This window comes from Myxine glutinosa, chromosome 8 (genome assembly GCF_964187855.1).
Source record: "Myxine glutinosa chromosome 8, kmMyxGlut1.1, whole genome shotgun sequence".
In the NCBI taxonomy this organism is placed as follows: Eukaryota; Metazoa; Chordata; class Myxini; order Myxiniformes; family Myxinidae; genus Myxine; species Myxine glutinosa.
The window spans coordinates 63,113,408-63,135,771 of record NC_136268.1 but is presented as its reverse complement, the minus strand read 5'-3'; the positions used below and the strand labels follow the sequence as shown (position 1 = coordinate 63,135,771).

The window sequence follows — 22,364 nt, the reverse complement described above, 5'->3', positions numbered from 1 at the left end:
CTCCTAGAACTGACTGTCATCTACATGGGAGGAATCCCACCTCGTGGAATCCGGATCATGGCTCCAGGAGCAATGCACAGAGCCAGATGGATGGCAAAAGCACTATATTCACTACAGGTGTTCATGTTTCGGTCAGAGTTCCACTTGACACTTCGAGAGGCGAGAGAACTCCGAGCCTTCAACATTTTTGTCTGCCTTGTGTATGTGTATGTACAGGCTTGGTTTCGGGCTCCACAAGCTATTGAGGCTCCCCTGAATGACATTAACCTCTTCAAGAAGTTGGAAAAGTTTGAACAAATCAATTAGAAGATGGCTCAGGCAGCCTTGAAGGCACTTGGCCGCCACACGTGGTACATGAGCCCAGTACTAGTGGCATTTGCATTCTTTGACACCAGAATTGACAAAGAAAGCAAGATCAATATGATTGAAGCATTGAAAAATGACGGTGAAAACCCCTCTCCAAAGAGACCAGCTATCAAACGAGGAACCGCCCTGTCAATCGCTGGCCTCATAACAAAACACACCAAGCATTTCTTCAGCATCCTAGGGACCCCAACTGATTGGATGGATAAGGATCCTGGTTCATGGGAGCAAGAAACCAGCTTTCAGGAAGCAAAGAAAGCCGCCAGTGGCTTAGTCGTGGTGAACGACAGGGCAGAAAGGGGTGTCGCATTGATACAAGACTACAATAAGCTCCTTACAAAGGATGAAGAGCAAAAGCAAGCTCTGCTCCAAGTTGTTGCTGCTCACAGGAAGATGTACCCCGATGCCAAGAAGGCAACAGTGGTGAAACAGGCCCAGAAATAGGAGTTACATTTCTCATTATATTTGGGTTTTTTAATATTATGTGATATGGTGTCTCTTCATTTTATGAACTGAACATTTGGATTGTTATCATTGAATTTGAGTTTTCATAGCAATATAGTGCTATTTGTGCAGCTATTGTAACTTGTGTTTGCTAGAATACAAAGAAAGTGAGTGGAGGGTGGATTTTCATCAAACAAACTTCTGGTTTTGCTTTCGAGCCATATATAGAAAAGTTTTGTAGACACCTTTAGTTTGAAGGCTGATGTGGCACTCCTAAATAAAATCAGATTGCTTTCATATTTGGTGTCGTTTCATTTTGGAACAAAAGGAACAACATAAAGCCATGTCCCAGTAAATATTTAAAAAAAATTATTTTGAGCACCACCCTAATATATATATATATATATATATATATATATATATATATATATATATATATATATATATATATATATATATATATATATATATATATATATATATCAGGTCGCAGATTTGTTACTGCTTAATGCTCTGTTATAGATGTCGTTTGACTAATATGTTATGTTATAAATGCTGTTTAAAAATGCTATTTCATAAGTTAATAAAGGGTTTTCGCCTTGCTATAGTTTAAAATGAGAAAATACTCGCTTCATCTGTGCTGAACAGATGGCCTCGTTGTATACGTGCGCCCCTTGAAGGCTAGATAAGCCTAGTTGTAAACTCTCTCCCTTCTCCGCAGACGGCGCCTCGAGCCGCGGGCAGGAAAACGGATTATATGCGCGTGGAATGTGAAACTTTACGTAGGATGCTTGGATCGTAGACATAAACCTTTTGATAAACTGTTAAAACATTAACTATATTTTGTATAATCACAGTGACGCTTGAGTTACGATAAATATGCTTTGAATTTAAGTTTAAATGAGAAATGTGAACTGGAAGGTACATTCAACACCTGGAACTCATCAGAACGCCCTCATACACTTTATGGTCTTATCAGGACCAAGAATGCAATCCCCCTTCGGTGAGTTATATTTTCTGTCACCTCGGAGCCTTGAAACCACATCTGGTCCGGATCCTGACGGTGCGTGCTTCACTCCCCCAAGATGAAAGGACGGATGACGGTGGGGGCTCGGCAGTTCCTTTGTCCTCTCGGAGATCCTCTGATAAAGCGTGTCCCTATATAACTGAACTGTGAATCAATGTGTTTTCAGGAAGGTGGACATGGCATGACGGTGGTTCGTGCTGTAGACGTCTCCGTTTCCTCCAGATCTGTATTAATTGGTATTTAATAAAGATTCGTCATTCTCAATCTGTTGGTGAACTTCTGTTACGATCAAGGAGTTTGTTCCCCACATTTTATGGTGCCATGACTCGGATTGCAGCAGAGCAGGGACAAGAGAAGTGGACCCTGAACGACCGGAGGGAGGCTGACTGAGGCCGGCGCCGGCACGCTGATTTGTTTTAAGGTGAGCATTGTCTTATATTAAAGGGCTACTTTTCCAAATTCGAACCTCCCTCCCTCGAACGGGCACAGTCCGTTTCCTTGTCATCTGCACTGCCTGCTCTCCGAACAAAAATTGTAAGTAAAGGCTAATTACCAGCCTTAGAATGACGAGCCTTTGTTAAATTCACCAGGATAACGTTAAGAGGGTAACGGGTAACGCTAAGGGTAGAATTTGCGCAGGATATCAGTAAGGATAACGTTACAGTTAACAAGGAGGAGGGGGAAATGTGAGGTCGGACAGCCATAAAGCTGCGCCGGTGGCCAAGAACTTTCCAGGAAGGATCAGCCCAGAGCAATAAGATGGGAAGCAAGCTAACGAAAGAAGGGGAACCCCTCAAGGGAACCCCGGCATCTTTCATGTTTAAGAGGCATCATTTTGCCGCGGTAAGACCAGGAAAGGACTGGGCTGTTTTAACTAAAGATTTAAGTAATCCCTGGCCAGAGGAGGGATCGTTTGCACTTGACAAATTGGAAGTGCTGTACGGAGCTTTGGATAAGCTAGAAAAGGAAAGGAAACACTTCCCAACCGATTATTGGAAGGTGTATGGGTGGTGGGAAAAGGAAGGGATGAAGCGACTGGCGGCCTCAAGACAGGCTAGCTTGGCAGGGGAAGTACTGAAGCTTCAGGGCCAAAAGAAACAAGCAGACAAGGTTCAGGACAAAACAATTAGGGAGGTAGTTAAACAAGCAAATCAGCGGCTGATGCCTCTGGTCCAAGATCCGGACCAAGACCCCCCACCCCCCCAAGACCTGAGCTCAGTCCCGGGGCTCTAGGCAACACCCCAACACCCCCCGCCCTGCCATACCCTTTCCACCTCAACCCACCCCGTCCAACCCGTCCCAAAAATCCTTTTTCCTTGAATGAGAGACGTAATATGAATGAACAAAGATTGTACATGGGAGTGGCTGGAGGAGGGGCATGATTTGAGTCGATCTGATGTTCGCGCGAAGTCTGGGAGACTCACTGGTATACGAATGAGGAATGAATGTATATTGGGATATTAATTGACGTGTGTATCTGGCCAATGTATTTGTCTGTATGACATATGCAAAGCAGAGGGTTTCGGTATGAAGCTTTGTAAGTGGTCTGCTTGACGTGCGGGAAATCCAGGCCGGGAATGTCGATTTTAGCGTCTATCCGAGGGACCAGGTGAGGTCCTTAACTGAGTCCGGATTTTCATTTGTTTGGGAGTGTTTGGGAGCGATTTGATATAAATCGGGTCAGGAGAGCACTCGGAGGAACGTTGATATGAAGCGGTTTCTTGGAGATGGTTACAAGATGGGCTGCCTTTGTCTTTCGAGTGGCAGTCGGGCAGAAATTCGGAATTTGTTGAACTAAATTCAGAATTTGAATCGAAATGTGTGTTTGACTTGAATTGAAGAGTTCATTCAATGGCAGATTGAAGAATTCAGTCAATTCAACTGAATTCAGAAGTTGAATTTAGAATACGGAGTTTGCTCAGAGTGCAGGTGATAACCTGCCTACTCAAAAAGGATGTGCCCCGCACGGTGGGAGGTCCGTGAATGGTTGGCAAAGGGTTTCTAGAATTTAATGGCAGGAATTATGCGATTAACGATTATATTGTGTATTGGTGACTTGTGGATTGTACGAGTATATCCCTGAGGCCGATGTGACCTTGGGAGTCAATGGGTCGTGTAATGAGAAAGATTACAGTTTGCTGGTGTGAAATTATGTCATGGTGTGAAATGTCATGGTAGAGGTGCGAAATACACACCTTTGATCTGAAGGGAGAGCGGAGGTTGTGGTTTCATTGCTGTGTCTGTATGTGGAGTTATATTTCCGAGGCGTGGATTTCAAGGAGGAGGTGTGTGCCCCGAGAAGATTGTGGGTCGCAGATTGGGCACTCTGGGTGGGCACTGGGGGCTGCAGTTGTGTGTGCGCGCAGGAGAGTGCAGGGGGAGCGGGCGCGAGGAGGTGTGTTGATGAAGTGTGCGAACGAGGAGGGATGTGCGAAAGGTGTGCACCAGGTAGTAAGGGTGCTGCATGGTAGAGCACGTCTCCCACAGAAGTTCCTGGGCGGATTGTTGACGGTTGTTTGATTCGTAGGGTGTTAGCATTTTGCAATGTGGAGCCTCAATAATGGTCGTTTGTCTGTCCGGATGTGGAGTTCTTGCAGGGGCGGAATGTCGCCGGACTTGTATTATTTGTGGGATGAAAGCGCTGGTTACCCCAATTCGACGTTTGTACCACCTTTCTCCGTTTGAAGTTTGACCTTTTGAAGTTTATTTGACCTTTGTTCGAGATATGCAAGGGAAAGAGGTCAGAGGTAATTCACTAACCTTGGAAGAACGACAGGCTGAGTCAGTCTACTGGGTGTTGCTTTAACGGCAGGATATAGAACTTAAATCTGGAAAGAAAGGGCATATATTGTTGGTTAAAACTGAAATCATGTACGTAATTAGTGAACAGAGAATATCGAGTTCTGTTTTTGTTGTTGTGGTTGTCGTTGACGTCTCGATTCAGGGGACTCAAGAAATAAACAGATTTCCGGTGCCGACCGGAAGCGTCAGGTACAGTATGCTTTGAATTTAATTTAACCGGGCCGAGTACAGTGACGTGTTTGATCGAGCTCTGGGGATAGTCATGTTAAATGCAGGACATTTGGGAGGATGCAAAGAGATGCAAGTAACATGGATTAAGTTGTGGTATCAAGAGGTGGGTACCCAGGTGTATTGTGGTTATTATAACTTGCTGATTATGGGGGGCGCACCAAGTACAGATCGGGTTGCATGGTGGAGCATGCATGCATGGAGCATGGAGCTTGGTGGAGCTTGGAGCATGCATGGAGCATGGAGCTTGGTGGAGCTTGGAGCATGCATGGAGCATGGAGCAGGGTGGAACACCCCGTGTGGTTGGAGGTTGCAATTGCGTGAAATGCAGTGAACATGCCCGACTTTGGCTTTGCGAGGCTCCAGGTAGAAGTTGGCATTTCGATACTGTGGATTATATTGTGCCTGTCTGGAGAGGTGATGTCCTGTGCTGAGGCTGGTGACATGCCTCTGTTATTTGTCTGTCTGTCTGTCTGATTGTAAGTCAGTGGTACGATCCTATGGAGGGCTAATTGAGTGCTCAGGCGTCATTGTCCCATGGAGGTAAGGTGTGAAATATAGCATAAATAAGCTATAGGTAATGGAAATATGGCAGTGTAAGCTCGCCGAGGGAGAGTTGCCGGTAGTGGAGGACGTGGCAGATTAGTGGATTAAACATCGGAAAGCGCAGGTCTCAGAAGGGAGTAGTCAGCTTCGATGATGCAACAGTGTATGAGTGAGTAATTGTGATCTGTTTAAGTGTAAGAGGCGGTGGAGATGGATTCGGAGGTGATGAAAGCGTGGATGAGGGTTTCTGCAGCCATGGAGAAGAGGGATGGACGGAGACGGGCGATGTTTTAAGGTGAAAGCAGGCTGTCTTTATGATCTGTTTAGTGTATTTGTCAAAGGAGAGGGTTTGGTCAATGATGATGCCAAGATTCCGGATGTGAGGGAAGGTGGATACTGGGAAACCATCAATGTTGAGGGCAGAGTTATGGGTGGTTGAGGTCGTTGTTGGTTGTTGTTGATCTGAAGCCAGGATTTTATTTCAGTGATGCAGTTTGTCAGGATAGAGCGGGTTGTGGTGATTGAGCTGTTGTAGATGTCATCAATTTTGCTTTGGATGAATGAGAGAAAGGAGATGCAGTTGTCTACTGTGAATGACAGGTGGTGTGTGTTATCGTTGTTGTCTTGGAAGTTCAGTTGTTGACATAGTCCGGAGTGTTCTAATTTGCACAGGGAATGACAATTGGGATGACAATTGAAAAGAAAAAATTGAGTAAGTTACAAATTTTGTTTTGTTGATCTGGGGACAAGCTTGTTTGATGGGTACCCTGGGGTCTTCAGCGTGTCTATGTGTTTGTCTGTTTGTTACACCGGACTCTTGAATGGGTTTTCATGAGACGAATTTCAGACATAACAGTGAGAATCTATTTTGAGCGAATCACAGTGGGTGAGAAAAACATTGTGTGTGACCAGACACCAGAACTGACCAGAATTGGAATTGGAATTAGACCAGGTTATTTCTATTATTTGTTTATTCGTGAAAATAAATAAATAATAGGGGGAGGTTCATGGAGGTTAATGGTGGTTTGTTTGTGTTAATGGAGGTTAATGGTGGTTTGTTTGTGGTAATTCTAGTTGAAACTCTAGCTGAAATAATTTTCGTTTAATTTTTATTTTTATTTATTATTGATGTAGGAAACAGGCAAATGGGATGCTGAGAGAAGGATTAGAGAAAATTGGATTGAATTTAAAATCGAATATTGGATAAAATTGGATCCACTTGGAAAAAAGTGGATTAGGAAATTGGTGACCAGGTGTTCCACCAGAGGAAAAAGACCAGGTGTTCGTGGAGCACTTCACCCGCAAGAACGCCTTGGAACCAAGGTGGAAGGGACCAGTCCAGGTATTGCTGACTACACCAACGGCTGTCTTTTGCGAGGGCAAGACCTCGTGGATCCACGCCACGCACTGTAAGTTGGCCATACAAGCACCAGACACTACACCACAGCAACCACAGTAAGGATGGGCCTAATCATAGGTACGATACTATTGATAGCGACAGCAGCTAGGGGAAGCTCCGATTCCAATAGATGCGAAAACGAAACCCGACACCTCACCGTAACATGGGGACAAAGAGTATCACTACCATGTTTCGAACAGAAAGCCCTGCACACAAATTGGGTAAGCGTAAGATGGCTAGCACTGTCGGCAGGGCCTGGACGCGTTGGCATTGTACTACGAAAGCAACGAGAGTTCCGGGAAGACGGGCAAGCTAGCATTAAGACCTTGGCCCAACCAGGATACAAATGGGGAACCCCTGATTTTAAGCTACAAACACGCACACGCCTAGAGAAAGGCATGACTATGCAGGTCCGGTGCAGCGTCTGGACCCCTGGCGCGGCCAGTGGCGAAACTAAATACACACCATGCATCGAATACATACTCACGCCGCAACCCCAGGATAAGGCCCCAAAGAAGGGTGAAAACACATATTGGAAAGTGGCAAGGGAGGTGGCAACAATTCAAAATAGGACACACTGCTGGTCGTGCATGCACTTTCCCCAAGCAGGCACCACAGGAATACACATGATAGTGCTACCTCTGTCCCTCAACGACCTTTGCTCACAACCTATAGATTCCCCATGTTTAGTCACCACGCTGGAAAGAGAAGGGGTTGGCAACGGCAAGAGTTGCAATCGACAATTTAATTATCGCCCGTCAATGATTGCCCATGTGGCCGAGAGGCCTGCCCCCGTCTGGGTCAAACCACAGAAAGGGACGGTCTGCCTCCAGGGTTCCGGCCACTTGCGTATGGGAGAATCAGAATGCGCCTACACTCTCCCCGGGAAGCTGGGACAAGGGAGCTCGGGGATTACATTACGAATAGTACTGCAAGATAAACACAACCACAACATAACGGCTATAACATTCTCTAGGGGGGTTAGTAGGATTAATGGGGTGATAAAGGGACTCCAGTGCTTATCCACCCACCTGGTCCCACCCCATGGGACAATGTTTATATGCGGCGACAAGGCTTACCCCTATTTACCAAATAATTGAGGGGGCACATGTTATCTTGGTTCAGTCCTTCCTGACGTTGAGATACTGGATGAGCTAGACCCAAAGTCCTTGGACAGGCGACATAAGAGGTCAGTCATGAACGAAGATGGAACCACTAAACTACACGGGAGCCTATGGGAAAAGGTGTTAGGTTTCTTCTTCCCAGGTGCGGGCACAGCCATGAACAGCTTCCGGATAGATAAATTGGCTTTGGCCCTAGAAAAGGTGGCAAACGACACCGCTACGGGCTCATGACATACTATTGGACACGGTAATTCACATGCGTACAATGGTGATGCAGAATCGGGTGGCTTTGGACATGCTCCTGGCAGAGAAAGGAGGGGTATGCGGAATAATAGAGGGAAAATGTTGCACTTACATACCTGATCCATCCGAAGGAGTGTCAGCCGCAATAGTGAGACTAAGGGAAACTAGCCACGCCCTGACGATCGATCGGATCGCGCGCGAGAACTCTTATAAATTTATCTGGCTCACTGACTGGTTCCGGGGATGGACGGGCACCATAGTGAAGTGGTTATTGACCGCACTGGCCGTGATAATCGGGGTAGTAATTTGGGGGGCACTAATGAAATCTTTAGTCCTCCTCTGTATGAGAAAGTACTTTACAGGATGGAAAGTGAAGAAGCCGCCGACAACGACAATGGTTCTGACCACAGAGGCCGTCGACCTGAATGGGTCCTTCAACAAGGCAGATGTGACCGGCGCTCCAGAAAATTGTATTGATTTTTGTGATGACTGTGATACTTGTGTTGAAAATCCCATGTGGGAACTGGCTGCTGCCTGTATTGATGTTTGTGATGACTGTGATACTTGTGCTGTAAACCCCTTGCGTGTACTGGCTAACGCCTCTTATGTATTACAAGCTCACAGCTGTACACCCCCTTCCGACCCAACTATGGATCTGATTGCGACGCTGGGTCTGGCAGTCGAGGGACCCGACGTGGATATCCTAGACCCGCAAGCCGACCAGGCGTCCATGGGAGACTTTGACATAAAGGAAGTCCCTCTCTTTGCTTCAAAAGTTCTAAGTTCAGATGCTTCAAGTGATTCGGATTTTAACGCTCTGTACCCTGACCAGGAAGATGAGACACAAGATACTGACAACATTATGTATTCCCCAGAACAGCAGCACGTGAGAGATCTCATGGGCATGATCGTTGATTAACTTCGAAGATCTGCAAGGACCGCGTCTGCAAAGGGTGGGGGGAGCAAGTTCCGCAGGGGAGGTTGTTGGCCCCCTGGCGGGGCAGAACCTCATCTGGACCAGACGCCTTCGTTGTGGATCCGAAACGTTAATGGACTTTCATGTTCTGAGCCCTCAGGTTCCAAGCACGCACCACACGACACGTTCCCCAAATGCACGGGCGAGGCGCTATGGGCGCACGGTATGCCCTTGGGAGATACCCGCATTACACGATTGTCTTTCAATAAAGCCCGATGCGGCATGTTGTCTCTTGAGATACTTTGTCTCGACGAGACAAGAGGAAGGGATGTCAGGTCGCAGATTTGTTACTGCTTAATGCTCTGTTATAGATGTCGTTTGACTAATATGTTATGTTTTAAATGCTGTTTAAAAATGCTATTTCATAAGTTAATAAAGGGTTTTCGCCTTGCTATAGTTTAAAATGAGAAAATACTCGCTTCATCTGTGCTGAACAGATGGCCTCGTTGTATACGTGCGCCCCTTGAAGGCTAGATAAGCCTAGTTGTAAACTCTCTCCCTTCTCCGCAGACGGCGCCTCGAGCCGCGGGCAGGAAAACGGATTATATGCGCGTGGAATGTGAAACTTTACGTAGGATGCTTGGATCGTAGACATAAACCTTTTGATAAACTGTTAAAACATTAACTATATTTTGTATAATCACAGTGACGCTTGAGTTACGATAAATATGCTTTGAATTTAAGTTTAAATGAGAAATGTGAACTGGAAGGTACATTCAACACCTGGAACTCATCAGAACGCCCTCATACACTTTATGGTCTTATCAGGACCAAGAATGCAATCCCCCTTCGGTGAGTTATATTTTCTGTCACCTCGGAGCCTTGAAACCACATCTGGTCCGGATCCTGACGGTGCGTGCTTCACTCCCCCAAGATGAAAGGACTGATGACGGTGGGGGCTCGGCAGTTCCTTTGTCCTCTCGGAGATCCTCTGATAAAGCGTGTCCCTATATAACTGAACTGTGAATCAATGTGTTTTCAGGAAGGTGGACATGGCATGACGGTGGTTCGTGCTGTAGACGTCTCCGTTTCCTCCAGATCTGTATTAATTGGTATTTAATAAAGATTCGTCATTCTCAATCTGTTGGTGAACTTCTGTTACGATCAAGGAGTTTGTTCCCCACATATATATATATATGTATATATATATATATATATATATATATATATATATATATATATATATATATATATAATTATATATATTGACTGTGTGGGATATGATCCACCAAATGATGACCCTCTATATACAGTAATACCTCGCTTAATGCTGCCCTATTTAACAATGATTAGTTATAGTGTTCTTTGTCCTGGAGAAGGCTTTTATGAAAAATAAAAACTGTGCGGAAAATCTATAACATGCAGCACTGCCAGAGTAAATACACCTGCCGCCATTGCTACCTCCGCCACCGAAGGATGGAAATTATGTTTTCATCACTGTCTGTCTGTCCTGCCTAACGCTCTGTCTGAATATTTTCACAATGGCCTACTTTCTCTCCTACATAGGTTTTCCCATCTCTTCTGCAGGTATGCTATCCATCCTCTCAGCCATGACACAGTGGATCCTGTGGCGAGACGATTGTGGTCAAACAGCATGCTTTCTCAATTTCTTATTATTGTTTAATGGCCACAATTATTTCCACGTTCTTGTGGGGTTGGCCAGTGGGAAGCTTGGCCCAAGTCTTTCATGAACTAGCTGGCCAAGCCCGATGTTAGACCTAGGTTCGGGCAGGAATGTGTAATTTGTTCATGGTACCGATGACACCTTACGTACTCTTTGTGAGACACTGTGGGATCTTTAACATCCACCAACTAATGCCGGCAGACGTCTGTAAATGAAAATTTACGTAAAAAACCGTAAGCACATATGTAAAAATAAATAAATAATCAAATCTAGCATTTGAAAATTGTAATTTATATAACTGTAAACTGTTAAGTAAACATGACAATAATGTCTTAAATGAAAAAAAAGAAAAAACATCCATGAATGAGGATTTACGTAGAAAACCGTCAACGCGTCTGTAAAAAAAATAAAAACCTCAATCAATATCTAGCATTTGAAAACTAATTTATATAACTGGAAACTGTGAAATAAAAATCTCAATTAAAATTTACGTAAAAAACAAGTAAATGAAAAAACATGTTTTCGGGCTACACACTTTCTTTTTTAAAGTTTTAAACCTTTTTTATATATTTTTATATTTTACATTTTTAAAATTTATTTATTAAATTTTGATAAATGAAAATGTACCAGAAAACAGGACTGTGGGCCAAATTTCAGCTCTCTATGACGTACGGAACCGAGAAAATGAACGGCTCAAAGATTTGAAACGGGACAAACAAAGTTCAGATGAAGTTAAATAAAAGTATGTAATAAAAGTGTGTAATAATAATAACAAATGCGTTCATAACATAAATAAATAGAAAGAACCACCTTTGGAGGCCATTTTTCCCCGCAGAGCAGGGGTTGGCCTTTTTCGGGCATCATGGTCCCCTTTTTGAAGCAATGTTTTATGGCCGGATGCCCTTCCTGCCGCCATCCCTGTTAGTCACCTCTTGCGACACCCAGGGAATTACCAGTGAACTCAATTTGCCGACCTCGGAAGGATGACAGGCTGAGTCAACCCCCCTGGTGTTAATTCAGCGATTGACTGGGATTCGAACCCAGGATTCTAGGATCCCAAGCCGGCACCCGAACCGCTAAACATAACATAACATAACATGTAACATAACATAACATAACATAACATAACAAGGTGTAACATTAATAAATAAATAACCTAAATTGATATCGAGCAGGAGGTTGGTCGGTGATGCTTGCCTATAATCATAAAACTTCAATTTATTATGTACGTACCTATGAAGCACGGTTTGTTATTGCTTCCACAATGTGTCAGCATACCCCACGAGTATAGATAGTCATGTGAAAAAAGTAAGTACACCCCATGTAAAGTTTTGACTTTTTCAGCATATTTCAACATACAGCTTATTTGATCTTCATTTCAACAATACTGATAGATAAAAGTGATATAATATAACAAATATCATGAAACATTTACATTTTGTAGTCCATTGTATAATTTAAATAAACATAAATGCAAATTTCGCATGTGGAAAAAGTAAGTACACCCTTGGCTCTAATAGGTGGTATTGCCCCCTTTGGCAGAAAAAACCTCAAGTAGGCGTTTCTTATAACTGTCTACCAGTCTCTGACATCGACTGGGAGAAATTTTTGCCCACTCCTCCATGCAGAATTATTTCAGCTGTGCGATGTTTGAGGGGTTTCTTGCATGCACAGCTCGTTTCAAATCCGCTCACAACATCTCGATGGGATTTAGATCCGGGCTTTGACCTGGCCATTCCAGAACCCTCCATTTCTTTCTTTTCAGCCATTCCTTGGTGGATTTACTGGTATGTTTAGGGTCAGTGTCATGTTGCAAGGTCCACCTTCAGTTGAGCTTCAACTTTCCGACAGATGGCCTCACATTATCCTCAAGCACCCTCTGGTACAATGAAGAATTCATAGTGGATTCTATGATGGTGAGCTGCCCAGGCCCTGATGCAGCAAAGCTGCCCCAAACCATAATATTTCCACCACCATGCTTTACAGTTGGTATCAGGTTCTTCCGGTCAAATGCAGTCTTTGGTTTTCGCCAAACATGTCTTCTGGTACTGTGGCCAAATAGCTCTACCTTTGACTCATCTGTCCATAGCACATTGTTCCAGAAGTGCGGGTCTTTGCCTAGGTGTTCATTGGCAAACTTTAGTCTTGTCCTGATGTTCTTTCTGGACAGCAAAGGTTTCCTCCTGGCACACCTCCCATGTAGATCAAATTTGTGCAGCCTCTTTCTAATGGTAGACTCGTGCACTTTGACATCAACAGTGGCAAGAGCTACCTGTAGGTCCCGTGATGACATTCTGGGCTTCTTAGAGACTTCTTTCAGCATCTTGCGGTCTGCTCTAGGGCTGAATTTGCTGGGGCAGCCTGGCCTGAACAAGTTGGCTTTTGTTTGGAATCTTCTCCACTTGTCGATGATCTTCCGGACAGTCGAATGATTGATTTCAAATTGTTTGGAGATCTTTTTACATCCCTTCCCAGACTTGTAGGCATCTATAACCTTCTTTCTGACGGCCTCAGAGAGTTCTTTGGATCTAGGCATGGTGATGCCGCACACCAACAACAAAGAGCAAACCAAACTAAATGTCTGAGGTTTAAATAAGACAGGTTCCTCCAAGATCCTCTCGAACGATGTTCCAATCATTTGCACCTGAGCTGGTGCACCTTATTCTAATTTTAGGTATTTGAAGTAGTGATAAATGTTGGGGTGTACTTACTTTTTCCACATGCGAAATTTGCATTTATGTTTATTAAAATTATACAATGGACTACAAAATGTAAATGTTTCATGATATTTGTTATATTATATCACCTTTATCTATCAATATTGTTGAAATGAAGATCAAATAGCTGTATGTTGAAATATGTTGAAAAAGTCAAAACTTTACATGGGGTGTACTTAATTTTTCACGTGACTGTACACATGTACACAGGAGTTTTCATCTAAAAATCTGAAACGTTTTGGTGTCCCATGTGATCATAAAACCAGCTTATATTTCTCTCTTCAGTCATTTCCATTTCCCCAGTGTTTAATGCCATAATCCATTTTGTTTTAGTTCAATATAACAATGCCTGCCATTGACATAATGGCAATAAGCAAAAGCAGCAAACTATAAAGAGCTGGCTGATTGGCTGAAAAGAAATAATTCAGTCTGTCAGCCATCTCCTCACATCCGAGACCATACGCTATCATGCCGGCAGCTTTATTACTGAAATGAAGTTTTTAAAAATCGATATCTACTGAAAAATTAAGAAATTTTACTTCCGTCAATAATTTTTTTAAGTATAACGTATAAAGCAGGAGAAAACGTACGTAAAATTTTTTTGACTTCTTTAGTATTGTTACGTGGTCCCCTCGGTGAATACCTGGTCTCGGTGACCCCCGGACCGTGAGAGGAACTTCGCCAGAAAGCTGTATTAAATATGCGCTTTCGCCACGCAATCCATATGAATTTCACCCCAGGAGACAACTGACGTTCAAGGATATATTTCAATGGGAATGACCATACAATTGCAATGACACAACCACGGAGATTTTCCCCGAGCAATCAACCATATACAACCATCAACAATTCCCAATTCACAAGCACTTTCCTATGAGTAAGATGGCCATCTTATATACGTGTGTCCCGGTGAGTACTCACGACACCCTTTTGGTCTCGGTCCCGCACAATGTCTCTGGGCCCCTCCTGACCAAGATGATGGTCGCCGTCACCGCACTCGGGCGGTAGAACGAACCCCGGGTGGACGTTTTTCCACCGGGCAGGTATCGTACCAGGCACCGAGGCTGCAGCCCCTCGTGGCCACGCGAAGCGGATACGGTAGAGCAAGCCACCCCCACGCCGCTTGCAAGGCGCGTTAGGCCCCAACGTGCGACCCGCACGCGTCTGTTCGGACGGTGCCGCGAACGAGGCCAGACGCGGGTTCGATGCACGGCCCCACGTCAACTTGACGTCTCCACCGGGCCGGTACACGTTCCGGTAATTCCTCTCGCCAGACAGGCTTCGGAACGCCGCTGTTTCACGCAGCGCAAGGTCGATCGATCCCACCTTTTGTCGGAGCGGGGCGAGGAAGAATAATACTCGTCCTTTTTTTCCTCGTGTCTTTTCCTCTTCCGTTTCCGGTCACTTCCGTTTCCGGCCACTCCCTCAGAAGGGCTCCTGACCCTCCAACCACAACAACTACACAACAACTTAATATACTACACACGGATAAGCAAAGACCTGAATGGTAATTCACATACATTCACATAAATATGTAACAGTATGCATTAAAAATATTTTCTGAAGAGCTTTCTTGCACTCGTGCCATTTTCTCAAACTAACTAATTCAGCTCAGCGAAGTTGCTCAATTTCATTACAAAACAAGAAAGAGCAGAGCTTGCAGACCCTCACCAGGATGTGTTTTCAGTGGTTTTTAAGGCTTTTGTGTTAAAAACAAATATGGCGGCCGAACCACGTGATCAATGACGTCATTATTTTTTTTCTCCACCAATTTATCCCAAGATGACGCTCAAGAAATTTCATCTTGATCGGATGAAGTTTTGTACTTGTTGAATTATGACGTCATAATGGAGGCACCTATGACATCATCATTAACACATGTTATTCCACATGGAGACTGGAGAGTTGTTTTGAATGGGCCATGTCTCAATTTATTTTTTCTATGCAGCGCTTTTGGAGATAGAGGTGCAAAGTTCTTAGGTTTTTCCAAGATGGCGGCCATACCACGTGACATATGACATCATAATTATAATTTTAAAATTATACAGGTGGAGTTGCACCTATGGTGAAAATTTCCTGTCAATCGGACCAAGGGTTGCAGAGAAAATCATATTTATTCTGTGCGGACAAACAAACAAACAGACAGACAGACAAACAGACTCAAATGCAATACCCTCTCCTCTGGCGAGGGTAATAATAATATTACCTGGTATCATCAGGACATTTAAAGCTCCATCACTAAATACAGTTCTGTGGTATGAAATCATGTGCCATACCTTGCAGTTGAAAAACCTCCGTAGAGCTGCGAGTGTGCTTTTGCCTCTTCGTATGAAGGCAATTCCTCCTGAAGTAGTGCTGGAGTAGGAGCAGCGGCTCCCCACTGTGACTGTTTCTCCAAACTCTCCCCTCCTTGATGTTCTTGGCCTTGTGGCTCCTATAAACAAAGGTGGAATATTTTCCTCCCCTCTTTTGCAGCTAATAACTTACCAAGCTACAGTAATTATAATATCTAATTCTAAGTTCAAGTCCCAATAACCTTGACCCTCACCTGTCTTGCTACTTGGCGGGACTCATAAGCCAAACTTTCATTAGAAGACACCGACGGTTCAGATGCAAGTACGGGCTGTATGGTGGTGGATGGCACAGTGGATGTCTGCGAGGCAACCCCAGTGACACCCTGTACCACAGCCCCCGCAGCTTGGTGTTGGAGGGTGAGCAAGCTGCGTTGTTCGGCAGGACCAGCAATGCGCAACTTCTCCTGCAAAAGCCGTTGAAGCACACCTCCAGCACCCTCGTTGGATGACTTCATGTTGCAGGTGGCATGCAGATGTCTGTCTAGTAAACCTTGATCCTCCACTGCTGGGTAGAGACACAATGAAGAACGACACAAGATAAAGAGTGAGTATCCATTTATATTTTGCATAAAATACTTTCCAGCAAAAGTCAAAAAATTAAATTTTATTGAGAAAACACAACAAGCCTAGTTTGGTTTATGGCCAGGTAATAGCTTTTAGGGACTCACGCAAAGCGCATGAAAAGCCCACTCATACCAAATTTATTCTTCTGCCAAACATGCCATGGAAGGTATATTTTTGGCTTAACGAGTCAGCTGAAAGTACACTCCAGACTTTCAGTAAAAGAACATCCTTTGACAAAATTCTGATAAGATAATTGCTAAGAAAACAAACTTTTTGTCATGATTTTATCAAAGTTTCCCTTAAAGACAAACCATTTCAATGACTACACTGCAAAACACATGCAGATACATGTGCATACATGCAACGATGAATCAAAATTAGATTTGGTTTGTCTCTGAGAAATGAACCTTAAGAGCAATCCACAGAATGAATTATGAGACCTCAAAACACTTGAAAACAAGGACTCTGCTCTCAACATCATTAAAATAAATTAACAAAATGTTGCTTTAATCGATCAAATTAGGTCCCAAAAAAAGCACGCCAAGATATTTAAATGATGATGATATGATGTCCCAATTAGTGGGGCAGCTTAGCACCGAATTTCAAAGGGATGGGGACATGCCGGATAAAAGCACCAAACTGTTATCAGGCAATCTTCAGGGTCCCAGCTATGAGTCTATAACCGGCGCCAAGCGATACGACCACTCTTATTTGAAATGTTTTATTATTTGTGAATTTTTTTTTTGAAAATTTTGGAATTTTTTTTTTTGGGGGTTTTTGGAAAAGAAATGTTTTTATTGCAGAAATGAGAATCTTTTCCGATCATTTTGGTGTAATTGTTTTTAAAATCGAACATCTAGAAGTATTTTAAAACAATATTTGAAAATTAGGTGTCTCGGGTGCATTTCCTCAGCATCTAAGCTTCAATTCTAGAACCGGCACCAAACGATCCGAACAGCAAGATGCATGCACAATAGACATTTATATATTTTTATTTAATTACATGCATATTATATTAAATCTGCTATATGTTGAAATTATATCTGCTATATGTTGCTATATGTTGCAATTTTCCTTGTATTGTGTTTCCTTGTGTTGCAGGTTTCGAGGGCTCGACTTCATGAAGATGGAATGGACACAGTGCATAATTTGCCAACAAACTACACCTGAATCCCTGCGCTGCCCCTTGAATGCACGTGGAGCAGACACATCAGCACCAGCGGCCTATGCATCATTCCTAGAAAATGTGGCTCACTTCAGAGAACTGAACTCGTTGCCGGTGCCGCTGCATTTCGGCAGTGATATCACTGTGGATGACCTCATCAGGAATCGTGCACAGTGGCACAAATCCTGTCATTCACAGTTCAATGCAAACAGACTGGAAAGAGCAAGAAAGAGGGAGAGAGATGTTACCCCTGAAAGTGGCACTACTGAAGGCAGGCGCCGGCGGCCGCGCCAATCGCTCGACAAGACCATCTGCATATTTTGCACTAAGCAAGATGGACTCCTGCATGAATTTAGAACTCGAGGCGCAGATGATAACGTCATGTTTATGGCCAGCGATCTGCAAGAGACAGAGTTAATGGACAGGATTGAAGGAGCCGGTGACCTTATTGCCCTGGAAGCAAAGTATCATCTGGCTTGCCTCGTTGGTCTTCGGAATCGTCATCGGTCTCTAGTGAGACAAAGAGAAACTTCCAAGGATGAACCTGCGAATGTGAAGAAGTTCAAAGCAAGAGTTTTCGTAGAACTCCTCACACACATTGAAAACGAGATAGAAGAAGGTACATTTTGCTTCAAGTTGGCCTCATTGAGGCACCTCTACGAGAAGCGCCTTGCAGACTTTGGTATTACCAGTGACATCAACAAGGGCTGTTTCAAGGAGCAAGTTTTGAATCACTTCCCCCACGCCCAAGAGCAAAGTGATGGGAAACAAGTGATATTCATGTGTGAACAAGGAATGCAGGAAATGCTGAAGCAGGCGTTCAAACAGGACTTTGAGGGAGATGCTCTGATTTTGGCGAAAGCTGCCAGGATTGTACGAAATGAAATCTTCAGCTCAAGCGGGTTCAACTTTGATGGTGCCTTCCCCAGTGACTGCCAGCAGAAGGCTGTCCCAACCCAACTCAAATCCCTGATAACCATGCTGATGAAAGGGGCTGATCTGAAAGACCAGGACACAGCGGATTCACAGGCCTGTCTCACAGCTTCACAGGTCATCCTTTACAACTGCAAGAAGACCAAGAAGCGTGAGCAGAGAGCCCCAAGTGACACACAAGGGCCCCAAGTTGGCAGATCACGTCATTCATCAGACTGCAGATAGAAGGACATGCTTCACATGTCCATGTAATTTCGAACTATGCAGCTGCCGATGTAAGAAGTAGCTTAGCCGAGAAGTAATTTTGCACCATGTTGGGTGAATATACGCACGGTCTGAAAGAGTATCCATTTTTCTTGATTTTCGTATGTGTTAAGGGCAGGCTCCGACTTTCAGGTTTTTCGGGCATAATATTTTTCCTAATTAGGTTAGAGCGCTGAAACCAACGGCATTGAACGCGCTGTCCCGAGCCCGTTAAAATGACGTTCATTTCATGTTTCTACGTTAATTAGAACGTTTAAAAAAAATTGAGGAAATGCACCCAAGACACCTAATTTTCAAATATTGTTTTAAAATACTTCTAGATGTTCAATTTTAAAAACAATTACACCAAAATGATCGGAAAAGATTCTCATTTCTGCAATAAAAACATTTCTTTTCCAAAAACCCCAAAAAAAAAATGTTTCAAAATTTTTCAAAATTTTTTTTCACAAATAATAAAAAAATTCAGATAAGAGTGGTCGTATCGCTTGGCGCCGGATATAGAATCATAGCTGGGACCCTGAAGATTGCCTGATAAAATTTTGGTGCTTTTATCCGGCATGTCCCCATCCACTACCTAAGCTGCCCCAATAAATTGTCCCATACTCTTTACAGTCGTGGTACTGCCAAAGCAGTTTCTTGGCACGGGTTATATTCTGGGTTGTTTGCTCTTGCCTTCAAAGCAGTTAGTCGGGGCAACAATTTGTAATTTGTTCAAGGTCCAGGCAATAGATCGCCGACTCTTCAGGAAGGACACCATGGGATATTTAACATCCACCAACCAATGCTGGCAAATGGGACACCCAGTTTAACATCCATTTGAGGGATGGCACACACATTGATGAAGCACTTTGCCTGTTTAACACCAGGGTGACAGTTTAAATAGCCGAGCCTTCATTCAAACAATCCAAAAAGGTCAAAGGTGAGTATGCTTGCATATTGACTATCTTTCCAGATGAGATTTGAATATACCTTTTTGTTTTCCCGCACGCAGATATTTGAGACCTGTTAGGTCTCTGCTTCATCTCCAAAAACCAACCCACGTGTGGAGATAGCAGCCAACAGCAACTTGCTTTATGTAATTTATAATGTTTATTGGTGTAACAAATATTGCAAAGTTTATGCAAGTATAATAAATGCCCTTTTCTGTTTCAGATTTATAGAGATGCAATTTGCCAAAATGAGAAACTTGTCTGACTTTGAAAGGCGACAAAATGTTGGCGCTCGTAGGGCTAGGTGTTCTATGACCGATATTTTCAAAAGTTAGGGTATTGAGACGAACAGTCTACAACATTCCCATGAACAGCATGGGAAAAAGAAAGAAAACATCGACAAACAATAAAGAGCAATCAGAGATTGCAAACCATCACCAGGATGTGTTTTCAGTGGTTTTTAAGGCTTTTGTGTTAACACAAATATGGCGGCTGCACCACGTGACTGATGGTCATCTTTTTTCTCCACCAATTTATCCCAATATGACGCTCAAGAAATTTCATCTTGATCGGATAAAGTTTTGTACTTGTCGAATTATGATGTCATAATGGAGGCTCCTATGACATCATTATTAACAGATATTATTCCACATGGAGAGTTGTTTAGAATGAGCCATGTTTCAATTTTTTCTATGCAGTGCTTTCGGAGATATAGAGGTGCAAATATTTCCGGTTTTTCCAAGATGGCGCCCATGCCACGTGACCTATGACGTCAAAATTATCATTTAAAAAAATTATACTGGTGGAGTTGCACCTTTGGTGGCAATTTCCTGTCAATCGGACCAACGGTTGCAGAGAAAATCATATTTATTCTGTGCAGACAAACAAACAGACAGACAAACGGACTCAAATGCAATACCCTCTCCTCTGGCGAGGGTAACTAGAACGGAACTCGGCAGAGCGAATACCTCCACCAGGCTGAACAGTTTATGTTTTGTATCCCACTGATAGGCTGGATCTGGATTCGGACCCGAGCCAAAAATCTAATTGGCTTGTTCTTGTCACCTAACCAATTCACCTAGTTTAGTCATAACTCGTCCATAACTTATTTAAGTATCATGTTATATATCGCTTCTAGCCCTATCTCTCAATGGCGAAGAATCACTTAATAATTAAATAATTATCGTATCCGAATCCAGATTCCGATCTTCACTAAAATCGAATTGATTAGTCCTTGTCACACACCCAACCTCTCCACCAAGTATCGTCCAAATCCTTCCATAACTTTTTGAGATATCCTGCTATAGATAGTTTTTGGCCCTATCTCCCAATGGTGAAAAATCACTTTAAAAATTCCAGTATTTGGAGCTACTTGTATCCATAGAAATACAAGTATCCATGGAAATATCCACGCATGGCTGGCGGACTTCCTCTCTAGTCGTAGTCAACGTGTGGCCCTGAATGGGTTTCTCTCATCTCCTCTTCCTGTTCAGGCTGGAGTTCCCCAAGGCAGTGTTCTGGGCCCAGTGCTTTTTCTGGTCTTCATCAATGATCTCTCCCGGTGTGTACCCTGTTTAGAATAGGTACACCGTATCCCTGCGTGTCGTAAGAGGCGACTAAGAGGGTTGGCGTCAGGAAGGGCATCCGGCCATAAAAACATTGCCTCAAAAAGAGAACCATGACAATTACCACGACATATGAGCAGGGTACAGCCCGAAGTGGAGATCGGTTTCTGAGGTTTGGGACATGGAATGTAGGGACAATGACAGGGAGATCAGGTGAAGTGGTGGAAGTATTGGTCAGAAGAAGAGTGGACATATGTTGTGTGCAAGAGACGAGATGGAAGAGAAGTGGTGTGAGAATGGTGAAGGGTAGGCAGGGACAGAAATACAAGTTTGTGTGGCATGGGTGACCGGAGGGCATGAATGGTGTTGGTGTCCTGTTTTCTGAGGAGTTTGTAGACAGTGTGGTGAGTGTGACGAGAGTGAGTGACAGGTTGATGATGGTGAAAATGATGATTGGAAAGCTCTTGGTGAACGTCATCTCGGGATATGCTCCGCAGGTTGGTCGGAGCGATGAAGAGGACAAGTTCTGGTGTGCAATAGAGAAGCTGATAGAAAACGTGAAAGATGAGGAAGTTGTTGTGGTAGGAGGAGACCTAAATGGACATGTGGGAAGGAGTATGGACGGTTTAGAGGGAGTTCATGGGGGTTACGGATATGGTGTGAGAAATGGAGAAGGTGAAAGGATTTTGGAGTTTGCTGATGGAGCTGATTTGTTGATTTGTAATACTCAGTTCCAGAAAGGGGATAATAAGCTTGTTACATACACGTCAGGTGGGTCGACGACAACCGTTGACTGACTACCTGATGGTGCGTAGGCGAGATAGGGGGCACCTCCGGGACACAAAGGTGATCCCGAGGGAGGAGGCTGTTTCACAGCACCACTTGGTTGTCTGCGACATAAGGGCGAAAGGTGCGAGGAGAGCTCGGCGGATGAAGTACCAACCGAGAATGAAGGTGTGGAGGTTGAAAGAGGTGACAGTAAGGGAGGCATTAAAAGAGAGGCTGAGTAGGGTAGAGGATGATGTGATTGAGCTTGAACGTGGTTGGATGTCAATGAAAGATAGTCTGTTGGGAGCCGTTGGTGAGGTATGTGGATG

At 43.8% G+C, this 22,364-nt stretch overlaps 1 protein-coding gene across 7 annotated transcripts in view; it reads right to left on the bottom strand.

The window, feature by feature from the left end:
* LOC137432534 (angiomotin-like protein 1) overlaps nt 1-22,364 on the bottom strand; it is a 92,782-nt gene that overhangs the window by 34,207 nt on the left and 36,211 nt on the right. For 4 of the 7 annotated variants that reach the window (XM_068124557.2, XM_068124555.2, XM_068124559.2 and 1 more), the window contains 2 exons: nt 16,042-16,349; nt 15,770-15,927 (listed from right to left, as the gene is read on the bottom strand). In XM_068124557.2, coding sequence (XP_067980658.1) covers nt 15,770-15,927; nt 16,042-16,302 — 419 coding nt within the window. In that variant the 5' untranslated portion in view covers nt 16,303-16,349. Of the gene's footprint in view, nt 1-15,769; nt 15,928-16,041; nt 16,353-22,364 lie in introns of all 7 variants that reach the window. The other 3 variants (XM_078783332.1, XM_078783330.1, XM_068124556.2) reach the window with 1 other exon arrangement.